Genomic DNA, 20,358 nt, shown 5'->3' on the forward strand with positions numbered 1-20,358 from the left:
GCACAATGTCACAGAATCCCAGAATGGTTTGGGTTGGAAAGAACCTTAAAGCTCATTTCATTCCATCACCCTGCCATGGAACCCTCCACTAGACCCATCTGACCAGACAACCTCAAACCTAAACAGGACGATTTTTTGCTCACCTCCATCAAACACGGAACTCATCTTTCCAAAATGAACAATTGTAGGGAAGCTGTGCAGGTCAGAACAGATGCTGGTGCCACCCCCAGCAGGAGCAGCCCTGCATTCCCCCAGGCCTGGGTGGCTGGATGGGTCTGTGCTGCCCTGGCTCCCACCTTGGCTTCCATCAGTCTTGTAGCACCCTCAGCACATCTTCCGCTCATCTTTGCTTCAGTCTCTCTGCTGGCGACACCAGGAGCAAAACCACTGTCCAATAACCTGAGCTTCTCCAAAAAAGGGTATTTTTACTGCAGTCAGTCAGACATCTCCTGCCCCCTTCCCCAGCCCTGAAACAATTTCCCACCCCACCTGACAACTCTAACCTGCACTTACACGCCAAATACCTGCCAGACTCTGGCACCACAGGAAGATCTTTGGCCTTTAAGGCTCAGAACCAGCTGGGACCCTATGGCAGGTGCAGGAGGGGCAGAGGGGAGCAACTGCACTCCCTGCCTGGGGGACCCTGCATCCAACCCCACACAATGTGCCCGTCCCAGGGACAGGTGACCTCTCCCATCTCCCCCCAGCCCCTCCGTGTCCCACAGTCTCTCGCACCAACTTCCAGGGTGCAGATCTGGAAAGAAAAAGCCGGTGGGCATTTCTGCATTGAAAACATTTATTTTACAACAGTGGTTTCCGATAACTTAGCAATCTTTATTTTAGTTTATATTCGGACATACAAGACACAAATTACCATGCTAAAACAGAAAATAATTCCTTCTGCCGTCGCTGCGGGTATGTACAGGAGCTCAGTAGTATCGAGTGTTACAATCCACAAAGTTCAGACAGCCACGTCTACTTACAGACAACTCAAAGTATGGTCCTTTAGTAACATAACAAAATAGATATATGTCTATATTATAATTGCTTCTCAGATGCATTTATACTTCGATTGTGGTGGGTTTGGGGTTTTTTTTATTTTTTTATTTTTTTTTTTTTACTATTTTTTCCTTTTTTAAAGATGGGCTCCCCCCTACCCCCACCCCCCACCCGAGTTGAAGTGCAGTGCAAACGCAAACGCGCCTCTCCCGGCGCCCTCAGCTCCCGCCAGCTCCGTAAGGAGGCCGGGACAACCAAACCCCATGAGGAATTACACAGTTCAGGGCCTTGCTCACATGCAAAATGAACATAAACCGCCTGGGATGTCAGCAGTGACACCAACCAACCCATCCACACCCCGCCCCAGCCTGGCGGGCGACAGTGGGATGAGAGGGAGGAAGGAATGACAGCGACTGGCTCAGCATCCAGCAAGGAAACAGCGCGTTTGGAATTGGCAAACTCGGAGTTCATCAACCATGATGGACACAAACAGAACTTCAGAGGTGCCAGCAGTAAAAATCTCCCCAGTATTCCCCCATTTCTGCTGTGAAGCAGGAACCCCCGGTGTGCTGCATGTCAGGAACAGCCCCTGGAAGGATCGGCCTGAGGAGGAGGGCGGCAGCAGCTCCACCCAGCATGTGTAGAGGGGACGTGGTGGGACTCACACGTACATTGGCCACAACTGTTGTGCCTTCACATGGATCACTGCCAGCTTCAGGTTTAGGAATTTCAGTAACTCCAAGTCCTTACAGAACCAATGTGCAAGCAGAGGGACTGCGCCCGGCCGTGCAAACACCACACTGCTCACGTGGGAACTCACCCGAGCAGAGCGTGGGGAGCAGAAGGTGCTTCCCCCACTTGTGTGACCCATTTATTTATACAACAGGCTCCGTGTCCTCAGCAGTCCCTTGACCCTATGGGTCTGGTTTGGGTTTTCCTGCAGCTGAGAGGAAAGAAGCACAAAAGAGGAACACACCTTCCACTTGTCTGGCTGAGTTCAGAGCAGTACTTTGAGCCAAATTTCACGTTTTTATCACCAAATTAAAACCAGCAGCAAGTCCTAGGTGCACACCTGTTGTATAAATATATACATATGTGCATATATACATACATACACACGCGTGATGCTGCAGCCCACAGCCCTCAGCACAGGGTGGACCTTGCTCTGTGAGCTCACCCAGCCCCACTCCGGGGAGTCCAACGTGGTGAAAACTAGGGAAAAACCCCAAATCAATGTGTTCTATCACAGCTCCAGTGATGAGCACATCGACCACATCTGAACACCCCACGGACCAGCTGCACGAGTCCAAGTCACTCCAGAGCTGCCCCTGTGCCCTCTGCCGGGTCTCCCTTCTCTCCTCCAAAGGAAAGCTGGAGCAGGCAGAGGGGGCCAGGACAAGGGGCAGCTCATGGAATTCAAGTAGACTGTTAAATTTTTGGAATGGTTTGACAAGCAACCGCTCACAGACTGCAAGAGCACACCCACAGGGCTGGCTGTGGGGAGAGGGAGCAGAGAAGACAATGGCACTCGGGAATGAACAGCCAGTTTATATAAGAGCTTCCTCTATACATATACATATATATATATATATAACCACCAGAAATTTCCAGCATCTATCCTTTTAATACCAAAATCAACTGTGCATGTAACATTGGCATAATGAAAGTTTGTCTTCCAGATTTCTGGCATTTGGCTTGTGCAAACATCAAGGACAGCCAGGTTCCCTCCCGCGGCTTCTCCTCGTAAAGAAAGCGTCTTCTTAGAAGGACACGGGAATTGCAGTCTTGCCGAGTCCCAGATAGTCCCAGTAAGTCTCCCAAGGTAGTTCATGGAGCAGACAACGGATCTTGTGGGAGCTGAACACTGACAAATTTCCTGCCACCTGGTGAGCTACCGGTTATGATTCTTTCGAGAGATTTTAAGCAGCTGTTGGTGCAATGAGACACTACAAACTAGATGATTTCCACTAGAACACAGAGAAGCGGCACCAGATGATGAAGCATGTGAAGTTTATACCAACCTGACACTACAAACACGAGTACTGGGGGGTTACAGCTCAGTGCTCCGAGATTAACGCGCATTTAAACACCATCCAGAATTATTAACACGAGGTGGGGGCTGCAAACACCGCCCTGACCACCCTGCCAGGGTCACCTGTTAAACATGATGCCAAGATACAGGTACACTGGGTACAAAAAACCTGCAGCACAAATCTCCTAAATTATCCAGAAATGGCAAAAGACTGAAGGGCGCAGGGACAGATGAAGGGCACAAAGTAGGTGAGAGAAGCAGGTGCCTCTCTCACGGAGTGTGTGTGGTACGAACGCCCTGGTACAGCCCCCCAAAGTGCACTGGTGTCCCGCCACACCACACAACCGCCTCGTGGATGGGACAGGAATAGCTTTTCCATCAGGCTCCTGCCCTGGTTACACCCGTGTGAGGGTGTTTCCAGGCTGACAGGAAAGGGGTGGGAGAGTTGCACTGCCCTGACCGCAGCCCTGCTGCAGGACTGGGTGTTTCTGTGCCCAAGCACTCCTCAGTTCTGCTCCTCCAAACCTCCAAGAGCATCCCACTGTAAGAACACTAGGAGTGCTAATATCTAAAGCAGTTTAAAAAGCTTACAAATCTAAAAAGAAGACTAAAAAGGGAACATTTCTCTAAAACGTCACTGCATGGGACCAGCAGAAACCGACACCCTACGGGACGCCACCGAGGCTTACATAAATTTATATACAGATAAATATTTAAGAATTTCCTACAAAAATCACTAACAAAATGAGACTGGCATTTAAGGGCTGCAATGCCCCTCCAGTACAGTGCATTGGGGATGCCCCCATCCCCAGGGAGGATGGGCAGGGCAGATCCAGCACCTCCTTCTCCAGCAGCTCCACACACCGGGAGGGACAGACAGCACCCGAGCGCTCTCGGCAGCAGCTTTCCCTCCTCAGCCTAAGCTAGGAATGACTCTCCATGCAACACAGCTCAGGGATAAAGTCAGTGGTCCTGAAAACCAGCTCTCCAGATAGGATTCACCCTGATGGAGCTACAAGTGCTAAGGAAATCAGTGCTGGAGAGGTTGGAGGAGCTGGATGGAGCTGGCTGAACGACTGAAAACGGAGGGCTCAGGCAACTTGTACAAATGATACAACTTTAAATAAACAAATAAATAAATAAAATCCAAGCTCAAGTTTTGATTCTGGCAAGATGTTGGACAGAGATGGACAGTGCTCAGGTTTGATTTTGGAGGGAAACATTCTGCACTAAGCCAGGTCAGGGATGCAGTGTTGGGACACTGCAGCTCCACCTGCCCAAGCTCAGACCTCTTGTCTGAGCTGCTCCACCAGATTTTAAAACATGATTCCAAATATAACTTTGCATTTACTAGGATTCCACTTGGTCATTTTTAAGTGTAACTTGTGTTAAGAGCCCAGGGTACTCCTGTACCTTCCCTCCAAGAGGGGAAAAGTGGGCATTAATCTACTTGTCTTCCAATTACATGGTTTTGGCTTTAAAGGAGGAATGTTTAAATCACTTCCTTACATAGTTCAAGAACTTCATTAATACACAACAATCCTAAAGTCAAGAGATTAGACAGTAACATGGGCAAACTTTAAACAGCTTCAAAACCCATGAATATTCATGTAGAATTATGTTTTTCCATCATTCTCTGTAACCGGGATCTCAGAGTGGTTTCCCTTGGAGCATCTAACGTCACTCTGGCACTTAACAGACTAATTTCCTGTTCACACACCACCCACAGACAAGTGACAGGAAAGCAGTCTCTCTCCAAACTCATCCCTTGCTAAGCAAAGAACTAAAACTGTAGATTTATCTTGGATGTCATCTTTCCCCATGGATAATGGTGCTGCCTCTGGTCCTCACGTGCTGCCCAGATTTTGGTTCATCGGGAGCCTGCAGAGCGACTCCAGGTGTGTCCCACACCTCCTCGGAGCCACAACTTCCCACCAGCCTCCCTGCTTCCATGGAAACAGCCCAGAGGGGTTAAGAAATAAGAGGATTATTTGAAATCAACAGCAACAACCAGCCCCCAGCACATGGGGTAAAGCTGCTCCACAACAACCAGCTTTGTGTTACCACCAAGATGAACGTGGGGACAGGGACTGTAACAGCTCCCAGGGAACAGCTCCCTTCCCCATTCACCAGCTCTCTCCAATCAGCCATGCTCATTTACAAAGCCAAAAATCCCCAACACCTTAGTTTTTTTTACCCATTACACAATTTGCAAGGTCAAGGGCGATTTTAACCAGCCAGTGTTTAGGGACAAAGCCTATAGATATCCGAGCATATTCCAGCCTGCAATTCTACATCAAGACTGGGCTTCAGGCAAAATCTACAAGGACAGTCAAAAGTTGGGTGTAAGCCTAAAAACTGCTTTTCCTTCCACGGGGTCAAACAAAGACATTATTAAATAAGGACCTCAAGCCAAATCATACTCAAATGTCCTCAAGGCCACCTAAGTCAGAAAAAGTTAAAAGTATCCTGCAGTAAACTACTGCATTTCAGGTCTAAAAGGACTGTGGGCAAGGAAGAAATGACTTAAGGAGTGTGCTACTGAAATCAAGCCATTAGTTAAAAGTCATGGGGGTTTTTTGGAATTTTGGGGGCCTGATGTGGTACCAAAAGCATGTTGATCTGCACCAAGCTCCCATGCAGGCAAACGTGCTTCTACCAGCAGCTGCAGCAAAGTCTGGGTGCGCAAACATCCCTCACTGAGCACTGAGACCGTGTTAAGAACATTTTCTCCTATCCAGCTTGTTTAACAGGGTTTCATGGTGGATTTTACGTGTTCCATCACTGCTGCTCATGCAAAGACAGAGGGAAAACATATTCCAAATGGTTCTGTGGCAGGAGAGTCCCCGTCCTATCCTGGTGGTTTTCCTACAGACCAGCAGAGCTTTACGATGCTCCCAGGTAACCCCTGGAGCAGCAGATACAGTGGGAAGGTGCCAACATCCCCCCCACAGAAAGAGGGGGGAAAACAAAACAGGGAAATGGGGGTGCAAAGGACAGCAGAGTGATAAAAAGCAGAACGATCAAAACTAACGAGGCCGTAATTACCCGCTCAAAGTGCCAAGTGTGGGTTCTCTGCAGCTGTTCTAGACCCTGATTCTGTATCCTCTAAAGCAGGATCACTGACAACAAAATACACCAGCAACTCAGCAGCTGCCTAAAATACCTTTTTAACAGTTAAATTCAATAAACCATGGTTTATTAGAGCAGAATTTGGACTTGATTTGGTTTCAAAATAGAACAGGAAAACCTTTCAGGGGTTTCCACATAGTTGTTCTGAGGAAAAGAAAAACACTGGTGTAAACAAATCTAAATGCAAGACAATGTGCAAATTATACAATATAAACACAAAGAAAGGTGGCTTGTTCTTAAAAATCCATTTAAGTACTACACAAAGGTGTTCATGAGAAAATTAAAGGGTTAGTGTATTATAAAAGCTTTTAAAAAAGACAGGTAATACCCCATTTGTCTACTAAAATCTCAAATTATCAGAACAAATTCTTACAAACCAATTTTTTGAAACACTTCTGCTGTTGCCTGCATTTTACTCACTTCCTCAGTGAGAGCCAATTAACCAGTTTCACTTTAAGATTCTCATGCATTCAGAAACAAAGCTGCACTATTTGGTCTTTAGCATTTCAGGAAAACAACTGAACTCAAACCAAAACAGAATTGTGCTTGGAGTTAAAATCTCACTGCCACCACCACAGGAGCCCATTCCCAGTTGGTTTTGGTTCCATTGTCACTGGAGATCGCCTCACACACAACGAGCTGTTCAATTTACTGTTCAAAGATTGGCATCTCTCCCTTTTTATGTTTCAAGGTAGATTTATTTAAGCTGAAAACCAGCATTAGAGAGGACTCCAGCTCTGCAGGACTGGCATTTTTTGGTTCTTGGCTTTGTAAACTTGCTTAGATAAAAACGCAGGAATAGGAGGAATGAAAGACTCGGTTTGTTGCACTGAAATGAAAATCCTCAATTTTTAAAGGTCTTTGAGAGCTCAGCTGTACAGAAGAACAGTGGCTTCTGTGACAGTTTTTGAACATAATTTTTAGGCCAGTACTGCTGCTTAAAATGCAGAATGTCTCCATCGCACTGATATTGTGACAACTCAATACTTTACACCACAGACATTGAACATAACTCCATACATGCTATAAAAAAAAAAAAAAACAAACAAAACAGGGAAAATAAAAACCAAAAGAAAGGAAAACAAATAAGACCGTAGCTAAACTGCTTTAAATACTGCATGCTACAGCACTTCACGTATCATCGAGATACGACACTGAAAGGTGACAAAAGGCTGAAGGGATTACAAAATATTTTCGGCAGGTTGGAAAGCTGCCTTCTTACTGTGGCAGAATTATTCCCCCTCCCCATTCTCTACTTCTAATGTTCATGATTCTAGTGTTGAGTTGGCCATGTATTTATTTTTTTTTTTTTTTTATCCATTCTAATGACAGTGTTTCCTTAACTTAATTAAATCCATCAGTGTGGTAGCTGGGGTGAGAGTCAGCTGTGAGCTGGGTTGTCTCTGTGGCTGATGCTGGCTGTATCACAATAGGTGCGTCTGAGGCCTCTGAAAAGGGAAGACAAAAGGCTTAGGACACCAAGGAGCAAACACAGCACTGTATGTTTTGGTAAGCACAAGTCACATCTCCCTGCAACGCTGTGATAACACAGCTTCACGTTCCTCTGAGAGGATGATGTTAATTCCCTGATTTTCAGTGCACACACTGAAATATTTATCATATTTCCTTCTCCCTGTAAGAGCAGCTGACCCTCACCCACCTTCAGCAGTGCCCATTAAAAATGTCATCAGAGCTTACACAAGGCTCTACAATTTTTTTTTTAACTATTGGTTCAATTCTACAGAAAGAGCTTTATACCTTCATGAACAGTATCAGACAGAGCTACTGGGGCAGCAGTGCCAGCTCCTTTACAGCTGACGCAGTTCAAGCTCCCTTGACACCCCCAACCTTTGGGGTACAAGAGCCCCTTTCTGCAATCACACATGTCTGGCCCATATGTTACCCCCAGAGATGTGGAAGGAAGACGAATGATGGTCACTGATTGCTCTGAAGCTGATCCCATCAAGTTCAGTGAAGACCCTCTGGGAGTTTTCAGCGACTCTATATCCGGTGTCAGCGTCACCCACATAGTGCCACAAACACTCCCTGCTCATCACCCACACCCCAAGACCTGTGCTGATCCCTCCACCAGCTCACTGATGGGACTGGCAGGGACTGATGCTTATCTCAGACATCCAGCAGCAGTTTTCACCTACCCCTTTCATCTGACTGCAACTGTGCCTCCAAGTCCTCTGGAGAGACATAGTATTCCTGCTCTTCGCCTTCGGGAGGTTTCGGTTTACACTTCCCACAGCAACAATTACAGCAGCAGCACAGACAGCAGCAGCAGTAGCAGGCTGTGATGAGCCCACAGAACACAAACAAGGCCTGCAAGGGATAGAAAACACAGAAACAGTCATAACCTGTGCCTACTGCACTCTGACCATGGAGTCTGTGAGACTCGGATATAGAACCAGAGAGCAAAAACACAGCAGAGCAAAGACAGAACTCACCAGCTACAGCTTTATTACCTCATCAACAAGAAAGATTTAAAACTATGTGCAAAACTATGGCTCTCCCCATTTTACATGGAGGTGAATACTGACAACCTGGCTTGCTTGAAGAATTCCTACAATTTAGATTAAGTGGACTATTTATTCTGCTGCATCTGGAAGAACATACAGGTCTAAGACTGTATCTGTATTAAAATCCAGAGGCACAACAGTTCAGAACAGACTGTAGCTTGCATTAATATCCCTGACACAGACTGACCTGTGCTGGCTGATGCACAGGTCATGATGTACCTTTGGCAGGGACTTGGATCAGCCCAAGGCTGTGGACATGGCTGGGAGCTCAGGGCACTGAGGTTTGATGCTCCCAGTGTGAGCAAGGCAGCTCCAAGAGAGCCAGGTCTGCCAGGTGCTTATCACAGTGACAATGGGGCTAAATTAAAGTCTCCCTGTAGGTCACTGTACAATTGTTTGAAAAAAAATGATTTTACAGATATCAAACCAGCAGAGTGATATAATTATTCCCTTACTTAGGGGAATCAAGAGAGGGAGGCAATGCTGGTGAAGGGTAGAAAAATGCACCCATGCAATGAAATGTAAGCAGACTTCTCCTGTGTGAGCTCGAGTTCACAGTTAGGACTCATTTTGCAAAACTATTTAGCAGATACTACCAGAGAATACCCCCCCAGATCCTCATCACTTTTAATTCCACTAGAATGGAAGCTTCAATTAGTAACATAAGTCTTTGTACTAGGCCTGCATCACCAAAAGATCATAGAAAAACACTTCTGAACCAGAGATCACAATGCAGGAAGAGGGTTAATTACCAGGTGTCAGAAACGCAGCAAATGTCCAAAAAACAAACCCACAGTTATCAAATGGAGCTCCTACAGAGCTTTCGATGCCAACCCAGAATAACTTCCCTGCCCTTTTATTTACCTTTGCCCACCAGCTGGACAGCACGAAGTATGTGTTCACATTTTCTTCACCAAACTGCTCTGCTACATAGAGCCCCAGAGACCCATACTTATCGTAAATGTTCCTCTTTGTGGCATCGGTCAATATTGCGTGGGCATTATTGATCTCTTTAAATTTTTCTGCCGCCTCTGGGTTATCAGGGTTTTTATCAGGATGATATTTCAATGCCAGTTTCCTGCAGAAAGGAAAAAAAAAAAAAAAAAAAAAAGAGAGAGATCGTTATAGATTAAAAACTGAGATTTGGGTTCCTGGGTTTTTTGTTTGATTTAGTTTTTTTTTAATTCCGTAGCCTGCCACGCAAGGGAGACTTTCATGTTTCCTTCATCTGTGATTCAACTTCCCTGATGATTCTTCCTTAGATGATAACAAAGGGCTACAGCAGTGTCTAGCTTAGCTCACAGGACTGACTTCAGACTGTTGGATTTGACCCTCAGAAATCCAACAGAAAAAGAAAAAGACACTGAAGAAAAGTAGCTGTGCTTTTTTTTTTTACCCTCAGCTCCAGCAATTTCCACCAGTAAGTTTTGCTCCTGCTACAGCAAAAAAACCACACCACAAATCTAAGGTATAGCACCAAAGAGTAAATAGAAGTTGCTTGAACAGTGTCTGAACTGCTGCTTCTGCAGTGTCTGAACACAAAAATAGAACAGACGATCACTTGTGGTTAATTCACCAATTCCTGTGCAGGAACAAAGTACTTTTCAGTTCAAGGTTTGCTAGAATAGAAAACGCTTCGGAGTTTCGAGATATCAGGAAATCACAACGTACACCTCCCCTAATCAGGCCAGATCTCTTACAACTAACAAAAAAATCAGATTAAGCATTGATAAATGTGCTAGTTCTCACATGGCCCAGACTATTTACAGAAACCAGCAGAAATTACCGGGCAAGCACCTCCCTAGAAACAGAAAATACGTGCTCCCCAGTACAAAAATGACACGGAACTCTGGGCTGCCTCTTCTCCACCACAAAAGGTTCTTGTACAGAAAATGACCACACAGCCACACCTTTGAGAAACACAAGAGGAGCCTGCAGAGGATTCCACATCAGCTTCACAGTGGGGCAACGTTTAGACAGAACATGAAATAAAGATGTGTGCAAGCCCTTGGATGTGCCTGCAAGTATCTCACAGCATGAGAAAAACTGAATGGCCCTTGGAACACTCCCACTGCACATGATGCTGCTCAGGGGAATGATGTCCATGGCTGCCACTTGTGCCCCAGCCTCAGGGAGGGCTGAAATAATCACAGTTTTTATAATTACAGGGAACTTCTATAAACCTGGAAAGGGTTTAATCAGGCTGCAATAGATAAATAATTTTCATTTCCCATTTCCTACACATATACAAACCCCAGAGCCCCCAGGCCAGCAAAGGATGTTCAGACTGAACATGGTAAAGGAGCAGCAGAGGAAATGAGATGAGATGAAGGTTCAGGTAAGTATGAAGCAGCTACAGTTCACCCCAGGACCTCGTGTGGCTGTTCCTCCAAAGGAAAAATCTGCAGTCTTTCCCCCAAGAAGGTAAGATTATTTTCCAGTTGCTTGATTCAAACTTCCACTTGAAAATTTTAGGAAGATACAGCTAATTTTTGAGAATCTGGGGACCCAGTTTATTCCCAGACTTCACTGTGTCGTTGCCATTGGTATTACAAATGTAACTTTGAAAGGGAAGAAGTTTTGGTAAAAGTTGAAGACTAAAAGAAAACAATTTTGCCAAAGAGTATCCTCATGGAAAGGTGATGCTGACCCCTAGTGTAATTCCATACACATTGCCACTTGTCACAGAGCAGAATTGCATTTAAGCAGATTTTTTGGGAATGTGGAATGGGAGGATGTTACAGAAATCTTTTTTTGTTGTTTTTATTTGGTCAGGGAATATGGAAAGGGAGGATGTTGTAGAACACTTTTTCTGTTATTAGCTGATCAATATGAAGCCATTTCATGAGTCCAATTCTTTATGAAAAGAAATAAGGAAAAAAAATCCTCTTTTAAACTAGTAACTCCACAAAGATAGGAAATTTTGAAAGGAATTTAAGGAAAAAGTAAGTGTTGCTACTCGGTTTACATCCTTATTTGCATCTTTAATCTATACCTCACTCGAGTGGAAATGATGGACAAAAAGACAGTTTTGCCCATCTGTGCTCCCTTTAAACCAGACACAAGGCTGCCTAACAGGAAGAGTTTAACTCTGATCACACTGTCTTAAAATTCTATTCAACTTTAAACAAAGACCTTTCAGAATGACACTGCGCATCTGAGAATTTAGCTTGGAAATTTAGATGGAAATTGAGAATTTAGATGGAAAAATTTAAAAAGCCTAAGCACATTTTCACGCCAAGTTTTGCAAGAAGCAACTAAGTTTTCACCTGTTTTTTTTACATATTTTTCTTGCAAAAGGTCCAAATATACTAGCTCAGGTCCCTGTGTAAATAAGACCATCTGTTGAATACTGAATTAAAGTCATTTGTGCTACTGGGACAGGTGTAAAACTCAAACTTTTACCTGTAAGACTTTTTGATATCATCTGAAGTGGCATTTTTGTCCAGCCCCAGCACGTGGTATAGGGATTCCCCAGAGGTAGAGAGCGAGCGTTGCCTCTGGTCTGCCATCCTGAGCTAACCTGAGGAGAGAACCGGCCCCTGCCAAAACAAAAAGATTAACAAATGCTTAAACAAAGAATAAAACAGATCTCATGAATCAAATCATCCTTAAAGTCAGGGTTTGCACGTGAAAATTCAGCTTTTATAAGGTTTAAATGTGCTCTGAATGGCTCTTCACACATGTGGAAGGTAAAAAGTTACAAAACTCAGTGAATTATCAGTGAAAAGAACTAATACATTTTCAGCACAACACCAGGCATCCTGAATCAACACTGTGTATACTCAACTCCCAAATCAACAGCTGAGGTACAGCTATAGCTATGTACTGCACAACACATCCCTAAAGATACTTCTTAATATTCAGATTAAGAAAGAAGATTATTTGTGGTAATATCTATAAAAATAATTAATTACACTTTAACAAAAAAACCCAAACCTCCCCACACCTCCCAAACTCCAGTCCCACATTTTATCACCGACACCAGGTCAAAAAGAATCCTCAGGACAAGTCCAGTGTGCCCAGGCCTGTGCATCCCACGAGGAAAGAGGGAATGCCCACTTCGAGAGATGGAGATCTCCCCTCTAGTAATTTAAAGTTGAGGATCCAATATTTAACATGCTTTCTAGTTAAACCCATGCTACTTGAACATGGATTAACCTCCTGCTCCACATCCAAACACGGCAGACCCCAGAGGTGTCCCCTGTGCCATGGCAGGGGCAGATCTGGTTATGTCCCCTCCCATCCTGAGGAGATCAGCTTTGCTGTTCTTTAGCTGCAGAACTGCAGCCAGGATGAGCATCCAAGAAAAGACTATTGGCTATTTTTGGATTATGTCATTACAATTAGCCTACACCAGATTATGCAGCCTTTGAAAAAGATATTTAAAGCACCAGACTTTTCTAAATTAACCCTATGTCTTATATAACAAACTTAATAACTCCAGCTTTCCCAAGGCTGGCTGAAAGCAACGCTCTCAGACATCCCCCCCTGTGCTGCCTGGGTGGAGCTGTGACCTCACACCTCACAGAACCACAGCTCTGCTTCTCCCAACACATGGGAATTGTCCCACCCACACAAGGGTGACCAGGTGACAAGGATGTGGACAGACATGTTACCACTGTCTTGTTCAGCTCAGACCCTGCTGCCCATTCTCTCCCACATTTGGCCTCTCTGACTCTACATTCATTTAACACTCTGCTCCACGTCCAGTTGTTTTAACTGGAATACACCACCTAAACCAAACTCTCATCTTAATCTCCTTCAAGAAGTCTTGGGCAATTCTACCAAGTTTAATATAAAACAGCCTAATAGGAAGATATAAATTATTATTATTGATAATAAAAGGTCTAAACTCTAATGCTCTGGCTAAGAATTCAAACTGCACCCCAAATCTGGAAGGTGAATGTGTGGGTAGGGAGAGAAAATCTTTTCTTTTCAAGGACACTGTTCAGTACCAAAAGCTCTCTGTATGGGAGGAAAATCACTGAGTGCTGCAAGACACAATACAAACAACTCACTTATTCAGGCATAATCTGATTCAGTGAAAGGAAAAACATATTTCAGGAACGAAACCCCACACCCAGGCACACAGCAGGCACAACCCTCCAGGCCAGCCTTTTCCCACTGGGAGCCTCCCAGCCCCCTCCATCCCAGAGCTGAGGTCAAAGACCGATGATCCTGACATCTCTCTGGTAATCTATCTAATCACACCAGCCTGCTCCCACTGCTGTCCTGGCTCCCTGCACAGCTCCTGCTGCTCCGTGACCATCACTTCACACCCTCCTGGGAACCTCCCCTCAGCTCCATCACACCAGTCCCCCACCAGCAGCCCCCAGCCAAGGAGTGTCTGTCACTACTGCTCTTGGACAGGGACCTCTGAAGTAGGAAGGAAGGGAAAAAAGCATCCTGATTGAAATCTTACATGTTAGTTAGCTCTCCCAAAGAAGATATTGCTTCAAATGGGAGCTTCCAGGGCACTACAGCATTTGTGCTGTTTAAAGTCTGCAGCTCTGTTTAAGCACAACAAGCTTCCTGTAACATCAATCCAACACGCCCTTGGTGACAGAAGCTGCAGATCACAGCCATACACCCTGTTCTGATTAACAAAATCTCCACTGCTAAATTAGGGCAAATTTGTTTAATAAAAATGAATTCACTTTGACCCAGGTGGTATCTATCAGTCTGCAGGCACAGGAATACAATTCCACACTGCTGCATCCTTAATTGCTTCCATCTGAACAGTCCAGGGGATCCACAGCTTGGTAACGGGGTGTTAGCACTTATTTCTCCAAAGTGGTGTGAAATGCACACCTCGAGCTTGGCAGAAGAGTGGAGGACAAGGTGGTGATGGGAATTCATCTGGGAAGCTTGTTATTTAAGGGAACAGAGGAGTATTATTACTAGGAATGCAACCTTTGGCTTTTTTGAATATGAAACAGACAATAAAGGTGCAAGTTATTTAAGTTCCGAGTGCTTCATAAACCAGGGTATCATCTGTCCTGCTGTTTTCACACGTGGCTCTAATTCACAATCCTGAAAGCTGCCCTGTGTTTTTAAAAACAGTTGTGTTCAGCAGCAAGAAGCCATCTGCTCCCTGTTCTGTATTCTAACCAAGCTGGATGCCCTGAAGAGGCTTCTCTGGGAAGGCTCTGGAGAAAGGTAATCTCCTGGATTAACCAGCAGAATGTTTAACTATCTGTGTACCAAAATATCCTGCCTTAGTCAGCTTTACCACAACAGGCAGCTGCTTCCAGCAGGACCAGGTAAATATAACTGGTACTACCTCGCTGAGAAGACTCAGGTTAAACCTGAGAGGTTTTTATGGAAGCCAGCCTAAATACATTCTAAATACATTCATGTCAGTTCAATTTTACAAAGATTAATTTTCTTTTCAGCTTCCCAAAAGGATCCCATCAAGGTTCATGAAACTGGTAATACTTTAGTTTCTGCCAAGACTGCTGACTCTTTTGGAAGTTGTATTTAACTCATTAAAATGGCAAAGTGTTATTACAGCCAAGAAAAAAAAATGAACAGTTCTCTGCCAGTTTAGGGAATTAAATACTCACAGAGCATCCCAAAGAATGCCTGCACTGAAAAGGGTGACAACAGATCCAGTGGCCAGAAGAAGAGAGGGAGGACTAAAACTCCACCTGACCTGCTACAAGATGCTGCAAAGAATTTCACTGGAAGGGGGCAGCAAGGGGGATATCAATTTTTCCAAGAAAACATGTGGAGCTGTGCAACAGGGCTGTGGGTGGAGGTACCAGCACTGGTCACTCAGGGAGAATTTGCTTGAAACAACACTGAACAGTCACTGTTAAATCTCTGCTAGGAAGAACTACCCTGAAATAAAGGGATGGAGGGCTAATTCCATGAACAACATCCACAATATTTCAGTGCCATTAGCCTCTGGAAGCAGACTAACAGCAGTACTTCTCATTTCACTCCAAGGCTGAAGCACTGAGCAATGAACCTCTGGAAACTGTGAAGTACCACATTGCCTGAAATACCACTTTTCCCACCTCCACCCATGTCAGTCACACAGGCACAGCTGCTCCCTTGAATTTCCTCTCTGGAGGAATGACTGCTTCAGGAAGGAGTTGTGGCTGCTCAGCTCCACTGATCAAAATCAGAAGGGGCAGAGGAAACCAAACAATGCTAACTTTAAAAATACTACTAGAGCAGGACATTGGTGCACACTCTTCACCAGAATTCTAATTTTTTTAATGTCTGTATATTCATCAGTTTAAATTCCTAAAAACCAAAATGAAATCACACCATGACTGTCTGTGCCAATGCACAGACCTGTACACATGTGCTGTTCACAGCACTGCAGTGAACTATCCTCAGTGTGGGGAATCTGGCTGTCAACAGCTGTTCCAGAAAGTGAAATCCCACTGTAAAGGAGAAAATCCACCTCCTCCTGACAAGGTAAGTGATACTCACCCACTGGACACAGGATAAGGGGAGGTCATTAACATTAATGGATATTCTCCTTTGCAAAGGAGCTTGGTTGAACCCAGAACAAAACAGCCTCCCAGTCTTCCAAAAAATCACCAGTAACACAGAGAATAAAGAAATCCCCAAAAGGGACATATAAGAAGCAGGAGAAATGACACAGACCCAAACCATGCTGGGAGTGCTGGGCAGGAGGAGGTGGCTTTTCAGCCCTGCACGTGTCTGCAACACAAACTACCAGTAATGCTGTCAAAGCCTCTGCAATTACAGCTTTAAGAGCATATCAGCAGATGATTAAAGAGTCCAGCTTGGAAACGATGTTTTGCCAGCTCTTACAAAAATTATGTCTAGTTGATGCTTTATTATAGAACTTTAGGAAGCACTGGAGTATTTTAGGAAAGATTTGTATTCCACAAAGCCTTGCTGCTAACTGACTGTGTGGTAAAATATAATGTCAGTTAAAGTTGTGATTCCCGCTTTCCAAAGATTCGCAGTGCAGAAAATTAACTCCAGGCATTAATCTTTAACTGAATTATTCCATCTCAACCAGTATTCATTAGTAAAATTCTAAATAAAAACACTGAGCCAGAAAACACTTCGGTAAATATTGATTTATCACAAAAAAGGCAAAAGCACCACTGGCCTCCACATCCTGTCCATCTGTCTCAGAGTCATTTAGAGTCGTTCTCACAATCTGGTATTTTTCCAGGGTGAAAAAAAAAACATTTGTAAAGGGGAGAGGAGAGAAGCATATCCAAGATTGTGTTACCACTAAAAATATGAGGTGTTTTAGGTTTGGCTTCCTGAGGTACTAAGAGATTTCTATAGGAAACTTTGAACTTTGTTTCCTCAGCGATATTTTGCATTTAAATGAGAAGCTACAAGAAATAAAGAAATTCAGAACTTACCTGGTGTCTAGTTCAAATATTCTAAGGTAAGTGGTAACAGCCTTCACACACTTCTAAAACTGAAACTCCTAAAGACAAAACAAAAGCAAAATAAAATTGTTCACCACCACTTAGGCTGAGGGTTCATTGAAAAATTATCATCACATTACTGGACAGTAAAAATACACAAGTGTTTCATCAATATTTATACACAGTAAGTCCCCACAATGTAAATACTTGTCTTTAGAACTGACTAACTGTCAAAGTAAGTGACAAATATTTAAAAGCATAGATTAGAGGGCTCTATGCTTTCATCTGTAGCTTTGGTCTCTTTTCTCCAATTTTTCACCACTTGAAAGAAACACAGTTACCCAGGTGCACAGAAAATCTAATAAACATTATCGGTTTAAGACTTTGGGCTTTTTCAGCTTAGGCCTTTGTGAAATACCTGTGCTGGGAACAAGAGAGGTATGTCATGTTGTTAGAGAGGGACTGCTAAAGCAGCTTAGCTCACACAGCAGACCCCAAGCTCCGGCACCGGAGCAGCCGGCACAGACCCTGCTCCGAGGAGCAGCACCAGCTCCTTCTGCCAGGACAAATTTCCATCAAGAAAACAGAGGTTTCATTCCATTCACATTCCCCCATCCTGAAGCAGATCACTCAAGGCAGAAACGAGTCTCATTTCAATGTACAAGGAGGGAGAGAACCTGAGATGACCCAACAAGACGTGCTCAGTCTTTCAGCGGTCAAAGCAAAGTCAGACAGATCACTCCAGATCAGTGATCACATGGAAATAAGAGAGTAAGTGGGGAAGAGGAGCCTAGGAAATGCTATATCATGCTGTGGAAAAAAAATAAGGAAAAATCACTGCAACAGATTAAAATATCTTTCCTATTAAGCAGGTACAGGACACACCCTCATCATCAATCCTGAAGTCATTTGTGCATTGGATGGCTGAACAATAAACCTCATGAGTGGAACCTCAGAGCAGCTTTTTCCTGGCGAGTCATCACTTCATCATCATCTAAACCCTTTCAACAGCTTCCAAACAACAAGTTCTGAATGCACTCGAGAAATAAACTCCCCATTGAATTAATAATTAGGCCTTTCACACACTGGAAGGTTTCAGTGTGGTGAACAGAGATGTTGGGAATACACCCAGTGAGCTGCTGGCATTGCTGCCCACAGCAGTTGTTTGGTGCCATCTGTAAGAAGCTGCTTGATCCAGCAGCACATCACTAAGTGGGTATGAATGAACCAACCAACAACTCAATAATCAGCTTACTGTTAAATGGATCTGTTTAGTTCCTTTATAGGTACTGGCAAAGGACTTTTCCTGAAAAACGAAAGGCAGAGAGTTAAAATTCCCCACTCAGAGTGTGTGCAATAGCAGAGGGTGGACCACCTCTCCAAGGAAAAACAACCTGTTTTGTGAAGCTATAAAAGCTCCCATGTTTCCTGCCCGCTGCTTCCTTCACTGCAAAACAATCCACAAAAGGAATATTTTTTTAAGCATCTACAGAAAGCTGCAGATGGTTAATGGGGTTGGCAACCAGAATTATGGCTTCATACCTAGATGAAGAACATCTTTAATTGTACCACTGATTCTGTTTCAAACAGCAACCTTAGATGTTTGACAGCCAAACTGAGAGCCAGCTAAATTATGTTCAATTTATGGATGTACACAGATAGAAATATAGGAGTGGAACAGAAGAAAAAAAGCAAAGTTCAAATGTACTTAGGAGACAAATTGACAAAATGAGCTATCCTACTAAAGTCAGAATTTGGTATGTAATAGCATAAATAACATACAATGATCTGTGAACAGAAGGTTCAAACACAAGATTCTGGCCCAGGCCTCATCAAAACTCCATCAGCAGAAAAGATCATTTTTTACAGCACATATACATATATAATAACCATCCATATACAGAACTCAATATATATATAGCAAAGTATTATCTTAATCTGGATGCAAGCAGCCATACTTCTTCAGTCTTTCAGCTATGCCAATACATTTCACTAAGAGCAAGCAGCCTGATTTACAGCTGAAAATAATCAAACAAGACAAAAATAAACTCCAAAGGAAACTACTTCTTATAAAATCAAAGTATACGAGAAACCCATGCCAGCTACTCCACATCCTGCCTTCCCCAGCACATCCTCCCTGCCAGCTCTGAGCCAGCCCAGCACTTCATCCCCAGGGTTCACTCCCTTGCTTTCTGTTGCAACTGGCAATTCCAATTTAGTGACTCAGGAATGTTTTGATCTCCCCATCCAATCTCATTATTCAGGAGGCCAGATCCACTGACCCAGAGCTCTACATAATACCCTGCTCGTAATTACTTGTAAATATCCCCCCTCCTTATTACATGATATTCACAACCCAAATAAAAGCAGAGAAAATGAAAGGGCAGATGACGGAAAAGAAAGGGAAGTGTTCAAAATCAACATCAAGTTCAACAACACACACACAGAGGAAAAAAGTCTGGGAGAGGGAACACAGGATTGTTTAAGAAGCAGAAAACGCAGATGTAAGCACGAAAATGAGAAGAAAAAGATTAAGGAATGATGAAGATAAGAAACACTAGCAAAGCTACACAAATGCAAATTAAATTCAGCCACACATTAAAACTGTGGTAAGTTTTGAAACACCAACGAAGAAATTCGCTTAGGAAGGCTGCGTGTTCTTGCAACCATTTTGCTCAGACCAAAACCAGCTCTTCCAGCCTTATTTCTTCTGCAAATTTGAATCCAATTTATCTAATACTGTATTTTCCCCACACACTGGAACCATAAATAGTGCTCAGCACCTTTCCCTCCCATAAGCAAGAGACAGATTCTCCCTTTTCCTTCCAGAAATCAGACATGTTCTCAGACCTATTTGACCAAAAGTGTGTTTCTTGTCTCCCCAAGCCTGACAGATGCTGGAGAACCATTTTTATTGAATAATTCCAGTGACAGAACTGTCCTCATCCTGCTCCATATGCTGTTAACAGACAGAGAGAAGCACCTTCAGGATACTTTCCCTCATAATCCATCTCTGCCGTGTACAGGAGCTGTATCACAGTTAGCAAATATTTAAACAAATGCTGCTGCAATTGAGGCAAATAAAATAAATCAATATACAAAGCAGGAACTCCCAAGTGTTTATTTTCACATCCTTACCTGCTCACATCACTTGCAAAATGAATCAGCATTGGAAAAACAACAGGACAAAGCTGAAGGCAAAGCAACCTGGCTAACAAAATGCTTGCAGGAAATCACTACTGCTTCAAAGCACCTTTCTTCTCCCTGTATCTGTCTTGAAATAGTGATTTTT

At 43.8% G+C, this 20,358-nt stretch overlaps 1 protein-coding gene across 8 annotated transcripts in view; it reads right to left on the bottom strand.

Annotated features, from left to right (window-relative positions):
- Positions 1-778: 778 nt before the first annotated feature.
- Positions 779-20,358, bottom strand: part of DNAJC5 (DnaJ heat shock protein family (Hsp40) member C5) — a 31,526-nt gene continuing 11,946 nt past the window's right edge. For 5 of the 8 annotated variants that reach the window (XM_027645862.1, XM_027645868.1, XM_027645863.1 and 2 more), the window contains 5 exons: positions 17,058-17,125; positions 12,094-12,230; positions 9,553-9,766; positions 8,320-8,491; positions 779-7,611 (listed from right to left, as the gene is read on the bottom strand). In XM_027645862.1, the coding sequence (XP_027501663.1) occupies positions 7,508-7,611; positions 8,320-8,491; positions 9,553-9,766; positions 12,094-12,200 (597 nt within the window). In that variant the 5' untranslated portion in view covers positions 12,201-12,230; positions 17,058-17,125 and the 3' untranslated portion in view covers positions 779-7,507. Of the gene's footprint in view, positions 7,612-8,319; positions 8,492-9,552; positions 9,767-12,093; positions 12,231-13,122; positions 13,143-17,057; positions 17,126-18,321; positions 18,341-20,204; positions 20,315-20,358 lie in introns of those variants that run through there. The other 3 variants (XM_027645864.1, XM_027645866.1, XM_027645870.1) reach the window with 3 other exon arrangements.

Source organism: Corapipo altera, unplaced genomic scaffold (genome assembly GCF_003945725.1).
Source record: "Corapipo altera isolate COAL_440 unplaced genomic scaffold, ASM394572v1 64, whole genome shotgun sequence".
Classification (NCBI taxonomy): Eukaryota; Metazoa; Chordata; class Aves; order Passeriformes; family Pipridae; genus Corapipo; species Corapipo altera.